The sequence below is a fragment of the Mytilus trossulus genome, chromosome 9, assembly GCF_036588685.1.
Source record: "Mytilus trossulus isolate FHL-02 chromosome 9, PNRI_Mtr1.1.1.hap1, whole genome shotgun sequence".
In the NCBI taxonomy this organism is placed as follows: Eukaryota; Metazoa; Mollusca; class Bivalvia; order Mytilida; family Mytilidae; genus Mytilus; species Mytilus trossulus.
In genome coordinates this window covers 73,749,261-73,756,845 of record NC_086381.1, presented here as the reverse complement: position 1 = coordinate 73,756,845, position 7,585 = coordinate 73,749,261, and the positions used below count along the sequence as shown (strand labels likewise).

The 7,585-nt window shown below is 31.0% G+C and overlaps 1 protein-coding gene across 1 annotated transcript; it reads left to right on the top strand.

Moving 5' to 3' along the window:
- Nucleotides 1-1,371: 1,371 nt before the first annotated feature.
- LOC134684923 (uncharacterized) lies at nt 1,372-7,270 on the top strand. Its single transcript, XM_063544241.1, has 3 exons — nt 1,372-2,778; nt 6,785-7,031; nt 7,209-7,270. The coding sequence occupies exons 1-3, from the start codon at nt 1,372-1,374 to the stop codon at nt 7,268-7,270; spliced, it is 1,716 nt and encodes a 571-aa protein (XP_063400311.1).
- Nucleotides 7,271-7,585: the final 315 nt, after the last annotated feature.

Genomic DNA, 7,585 nt, shown 5'->3' with positions numbered 1-7,585 from the left:
ATTGACATGTTGTTTTGCGTTTCCTGGTGTGGAGAAGATGTCCGATATGAATTTATCTGAAACAGTCAAACACGCCGTTTAAGGTACCACCTTAAATATTTTTATCATGTCAGGTGTTTTTATAAAGTCAGCAAGTCAACGGCAAAAGTATTCACAGCACATTTCAGTGAGGGAGACTTAATGTCTTCAACAACCGACACAACATGTCATAAAGTTAAATACTCTTTTAAGGGCAGTCACTCTTACAGCTATATCGTCAAAATTTGGCTTTTGTGTTGATATTGCCTTGCTAATCATTTGTTTGTTATTCAAAGTTTCTATTTATAAATTGAAATTGTCATTAAGGGCAATAGCTCCGATCAGGAGTGGTCAGACGATTTACTCTATTTTTATTAATTGTAGATCTTGTCTTGCTGATCATTTGTGTCTCTTTATGTTTCTATCTATCAAACAGGCCATGTCAATAAGTTTAAATTCTACTCTATATCACATGAGTGATAATCAACGAAGTGTGTTTTATAAAAAAAAAAATGTATCACGTGACACTCGTTACGGTTATTATGTCCAAGCTAAATTTATAGTATATCTATCTTATTTGACAACAATATGCAAATCAGTTCATTTCAACTTTCGATATAATTCAGAGAGGCGCATTAAAATTGGTCACTTAATTTGGATTAATTCATCAAAGTTCGTTATTACAGTATCATTAACACAAAATCTTTGTTAAAAATTCAGCTCTCTGATATTTGCAATACCAACATCGTATATTGACGATGTTGAAATATTGCTTTTTGTACATGTACATATTTTTCTTTTTTTCTTTACTTTTTCTTTTTCTGAAATTCATGAAGGGTCATTCGAATTATAATTGTCCATGCTATGTATCATGTTTTACAATGCAGTCCTATATTGTTATCCTTTTCTATTGTATTGTATTTGATAATGGGTAATGATATTGTATCGTACAGGATAACAATAGGACTGTTTTATCACAAGACTAGTTTGGGTTGTTTGAGAAAAACAGTTTACCGGTATTGTTTTTCCTTAAATGATATGCTGGCAGAATTAATAAAGATGATTTCAAGATTTAAACTTAGTATACGCAATTTATATAGAACTTGTAGTAATTTGATTGCTTTTTATATAGTGCTTTTATGTTTATTATTAATATGTGGTGACATTGAACCGAACCCGGGTCCTGAACGCACACACGAGTATTCCGAGAAAACATTGTCAATTTTCCATTGCAACATTAGAAGCCTTAGAAATAAACTGAACTATATTGCCGATATTATTGAGGATTATGATGTAGTATTTTTCACAGAAACACATTTAGACTCTAATATTACTGATTACGATATATCTATTATGGGGTTTGAGACACCAGTTAGAAAAGACAGAAATTCACATGGTGGTGGTATTATCATGTATTTTAAAAATTACGTTCACATAATCCGTCTACAAGATTTAGAGCATGATGAAATTGAGAGTATGTGGTTTGAGTTAAAGACCAAACTACGATCTATTTTGATTAATATAAATTATAGGTCTGAAAGGCAATCTACAGTTTATTTCTGGCAATACTTTGATCAAATGTTGAAAAACGCCCTTGATGAAAATAATTGTATAATTTGCTTAGGTGATCTGAATAAAAATTTTATGTCGGATCTACCGTCAAATATTAGAGATATTATTTTTATTAATGGCCTGATTAACATAATTGACAAAGCCACGCACTTTGACACACGAACAAGTAGCTCGTCACTACTTGACCCTATTTTAGTTACAGACTCTATACCAGTTTTAGATAAAGACACTATACCTATTGATAGAGGTGTAAGTGACCATGACGGAACATATGTCACAATTGATTGTGGTTTTAGTAAAAGTCGAACATATATTAGATCTATATGGGATTATAAAAGAGGGGATTATGACTTGATGAAACAAAAAGTACTTAACACTAATTGGGAAAATTTGATTTCTGATGCAAGTGATGTTCATGTTGCTGCTACGAATTTCACTAACACTTTTATTAATATAGCATCTGCGTGTATCCCTACAAGGGACGTAACTATAAGATGTGATGATAAAGTTTGGTTTGATTCAAATTTGAGACGGGAAACGAGAAAACGGGACAGATTTCGAAAACTTTTTATGCGTTCACATAGTACATCTGCTGAACATAAATATAAGCAACAAAGGAACAAAGTTAATAATTTAAAAAAGCAAGCTAAAAAGCATTTTTACGTGACTATAAACGAGAATTTGGATGAACTTAAAGTTGCAAACTGTAAACAGTATTGGAAGACCATCAATATGTTAATTAAAAGCGACAGACCAACTCATGATATTCCTCCGCTAAGAGACCCGGATCATAACTTTAACCTTGCGTATGAAGGAACAGAAAAGTCTGAGATTTTAAATAAATATTTTTGTTCTATTTCTAATATAGATGATGCTCAAAAAGATTTACCGGAATTTGATGATCGCTGTCATGAGTTTCTTTCGCAGATAATTGTTAGTGAACAAGATGTACTTGATATTATTTCTACGCTTGATCCAAATAAAGCGGTAGGACCAGATATTGTTAGCAACAGAATGTTACTTGCTGTTAGAAATGAAATTTCAAAACCATTATGTTTACTTTTTAATAAATCACTTCATGAGAGAGTATTTCCCGATCAATGGAAAATTGCATATGTTATTCCATTATTCAAAAGTGGTGACAAATCACTACCTTCTAACTACAGGCCTGTCTCCTTATTGTCATGTGTGAGTAAATTATTAGAAAAAATTGTTTTCAAAAATATTTTTAACCATTTACATAAAAATAAACTGTTGTATAAGTATCAATCTGGATTTATTCCAGGATATTCCACTACGCACCAATTAATTGAACTTTACAACAAAATTTTATTGGCGCTAAATGATAAGCTAGTTACTAGCATTACATTTGCTGATATAAGTAAAGCTTTTGATACGGTTTGGATTAAGGCTTTACTATACAAACTTGAAAAATATGGTATAAAAGGAGACTTGCTGTGTTGGTTAAAAAGCTACCTATGTAGCCGATCTCAGAAAGTTGTCTTAAAAGATTCACTTTCAAAATTTGGAAAATTAAACGCTGGTGTGCCTCAGGGTTCGGTATTAGGACCGTTATTGTTTTTGATATATATTAATGATATAGCTGATGGTTTTTCTGGATTTGGGAGGCTTTTTGCAGATGACACTTCAATAGGTCATACTGCTCCTAATGAATCCATTTTAAAAAATTTAATCAGTACAGATCTTGTTTACTTAAATGCGTGGTCAAACAGATGGCTAGTGAAGTTTAACCCAAATAAAACTGATATTGTGATATTCAGTATGAAATCTATACAAAGTAATTTTTCTTTTGATTTTGATGGCACTACATTAGAGCCAGTTCATACGCATAAACATCTTGGTGTCATATTTAGTAGTGATTGTAAATGGAGTAAGCATGTTGATAAGCTGATAGAAAAAACTTCCAAGCAGCTTAATGTTTTACGAAAATTAAAATTTAGACTTAAGAGGGAATATTTGGAAAAAATTTATATGACTTTTATTCGGCCAATTTTGGAGTATTCGTCAGAAGTATGGGATAACTGTGGACAAAAAAATTCTGATCGGTTGGAAAATATCCAACTCGAGGCTGCTCGAATAGTTACGGGATTAACAAGTTACGCTAGCCGGAACAGTATCTATTTAGAGACGGGTTGGGAAAAATTAAGCGTCAGACGGGAGGTTAAAAAATTATCTATGTTTTATAAGATTATAAATAACCAAGCGCCAGATTATTTACACGATTTGGTTCCGGATTTTGTATCAGATATTTGTAATTATAATTTGCGTAACAGTCAAAATATTACTATTCCCGTAAATCGTTTATCAGCTTATCAACAGTCTTATTTTCCGTCATCTATTGCACTGTGGAACTCTTTAGACTTAAGTATAAGACATATTCCTACATTTTCCTTTTTTAAATTAACCTTGCACAAACTATACTATAGAAATAATAAATGTCCGAGATTTGGTTCTTTAGGAGATCGTTTGTATTCTGTTTTACACACAAGGCTGCGTAACAGATGTAGCGCACTGCGTGCTGACTTGTTCAAAGCAAATTTGATACAAAATGCAAATTGTTCATGTGGTTTTATTAATGAAAATGTTGAACACTATCTATTATATTGTATTCATTTTTCAGCTCAGAGAAATCTGATGTTTAATGAAATTAATGTCTTTAGTGTTAATATTACTATCGATTTATTATTATTTGGCGATGATGCTTTACGTACTGAAGAAAATGATATTATTTGTTTATCTGTTCAAAGATATATAAAGAATACCAAACGTTTTTCTCTGCATTAACAACCTTAATTCTGTTAACACATGTGATTAAATATATTTCTATATACATGTAATGACAATAATCGAATGATCTTGATGACTATTTACTGTTAAGTTTTGTTATCAATAACGATTCAATGGATTTTAACGAAAGAATATAAGAATAAGTTTCAAATCTATACTTACCATTGTGCAGCTGACATCCTTTTCGAAACTTGGATAATATATTAAGATCCCACACTTTATTATGAGAAAACACACACACTTATTTAAGTTATGTCCACAAGAACAAAATTTGCGCATAGGTAATTCCACTAACTATTCGGTGTGTTTGTGTGGTATTTATACTGTAAAAGGATGCACTCGATTAAAATCCATTGATTCGCTTCAAAAAGTTTCCTTTTGTTTTCATGTCTTTATTCTTAAATTATTTGTTAGTTAGAAATAGTTCATATGTTCATTAATTAATGTGTATATTTTGTATTTGTTTTGGAGAAGACGTTTCTAAGTTGTAAAACTTGTGTCTGATCCTTTTGTCATTTTGAACAATAAAATATGTTTAAACTAACAGGCCAATTGTCATCAAGCGGCAATTACTCAATTGATTGACGCTTTCTATAGATTTGTCTTACTTGTAGATCGTGTCTTGCTGGTAACATCCTTTGTTTTATGTTAACATTGTCATCAAACGGCAATTACTTTAATGACTGACGCTTTTTGATCCTTTCTGTAGATTTGTCTTATTTGTAGATCTTATTTTGCTGGTAAAATCCTTTGTTTTATGTAACCATTGTCATCAAACGTCAATGACTTAAATATTTGACGCTTTCTAAAGAGTTGTCTTACTTGTAGATATTGTCTTGCTGGTAATATCCTTTGTTTTATTTTTCCAGTGTCATCAAACGGCAATAACCCTAATGACTGACGCTTTCTATAAAGTTGTCTTATTTGAAGATCTTGGCTTACTGCTAATATTCTTTGTTTTATGTCAACATTGTCCTCAAACGGCAATTACTCTAAAGACTGACGCTTTCTATAGAGTTGTCGTAATCGTAGATCGTGTCTTACTGGTAGGATCCTTTTGTCTCATGTAAACATTGTCCTCAAACGGCAATTATTCTTATGACTGACGCTTTCTATAGAGTTGTCTTATTTGAAGATCTTGTCTTGGTGGTAATATTCTTTGTTTTATGTCAACATTGTCTTCAAACGGCAATAACTCTATTGATTGACGTTTTCTATAGAGTTCTCTTATTTGTTGATTTTGTCTTGGTGGTAATATTCTTTGTTTTATGTAAACATTGTCATCAAACTGCAATTACTCTAATGACTGACGCTTTCTATAGAGTTGGTCTTACTTGAAGATCTTGTCCTGCTGAAAATATTCTTTGTTTCATATATAAACAGTCATTCTTTCTTAACAAAACATGTTTTTATATCTCTGATAAATAAAAAGTTTTCCTACACCATGTACACGTTTGTCCCTTTTTAATCATGTTTTGGGCCTAACATGTACCATTATAAAGTGGCAATTACCCTAATGACTGATGCTTTCTATAGAGTTGGTCTACTTGTAGATCTTGTCTTGGTGGTAATATCCTTTGTTTCATATATAAACAGTCATTCTTTCTTAACAAGACATGGTTTTATATCTCTTAAAAAATTAACCTTTTAAATCATTTTATTTTTGTTTTGGGCCATACATCAACCATTATAAATGTTTTCAACATTGAAATATTAACGTAGAATGTCTTTATATTTTTTTCTATTGTCCCAATTACACGTGTTCTTCACGCCACGCTCTATATCTTCACACTCTCTATAATACTTGCAGGTGCTTTTTTCATCATTGAAGCGAGACATATTTTCGCTTTGTTTATTTCACCCTTCCAGTAGCATAACCGAGATTTCACATATTATGTACCGTTTTTATTGCATATACATGTATAGTTTGTGCTGATTATTTATTGCAAATGGTCGTTTATAAGGACATATTACATGGTAGTTTAATTTAGTGTTATGTCAATGGGTTTTTAATCTCGTAATCGTATTTAAAATGGATTAAACATTATATATTATAAGGACATATTACATGGTAGTTTAATTTAGTGTTATGTCAATGGGTTTTTAATCTCGTAATCGTATTTAAAATGTATTAAACATTATATATTATAAGGACATATTACATGGTAGTTTAATTTAGTGTTATGTCAATGGGTTTTTAATCTCGTAATCGTATTTTAAATGTATTAAACATTAGATATCTAAGAAGAAGAAAGTTAGATCTGACACAAGAAAACAAGGTTATAGACTTGATACATGAAAATTGAATACGAGGTTATGAAAGTGTATACACAATTGAAAACAATAGGCTAATTCTAAATAGACACACTTGCTTTGTACTTTGCAGGACATTAACAAGAGAGGAGCATACAAACGAAAAATGTCTAAACTTGAAGCAGAAATTGAGGCGTTTTCCCGGACTGATGCTGATGGCAACGGTTCCATCTCATCTCAAGAATGGGCTAATTTCTACAGTACATTGGAAGATGAACGTTTACCAAAATTAAGTTATAATTTGTGGTTACGTTCATTTTATAATCAAATCACTGAGCCTGGTTTTGACAAAAATAACAACGGTCTAATGGAACTCGGTGGTAAGTTTAATAGCACTTTTATAGTGTTGAAAATGTCAAATTGTTTAAATTCCGAAAGTTAGTACTAACTGTTTCATGACCAACATGAATCAATTAATATGTACTAGTATATTATCTATAATTGTTATATTAACGTTTAGATTTATTTTCTGGTTTTATAAATATTTTTGTTTACAGCATGTCTCACTGGTGAATGCCCAATTTCCTTTGATTTATCAAAACAAAGTATAAAACATTAATATGCACTTGTCATTTTATTAGTCACAGATAATCACATGTTATCAAGATTTTGTTTTAAACACGTAGACTCGACTAGAGATTTGAAATTATTATGATTATTGAAAGCTACAGAAAGGAGAATTAAAACCATATATTTATAAATTGAAACTAGCGGTTTAAGACTTTTTGCTGCAGAAAGCTTTAAAAAGAGGGCACTTCTTATATATGTACATAGATATGAAGATTTCTATAACAATATGTTATAAATAAACTCATCATAGATACCAGTATTTAAATTGGTATTTACGCCAGACGCGCGTTTCGTCTACCAAAGA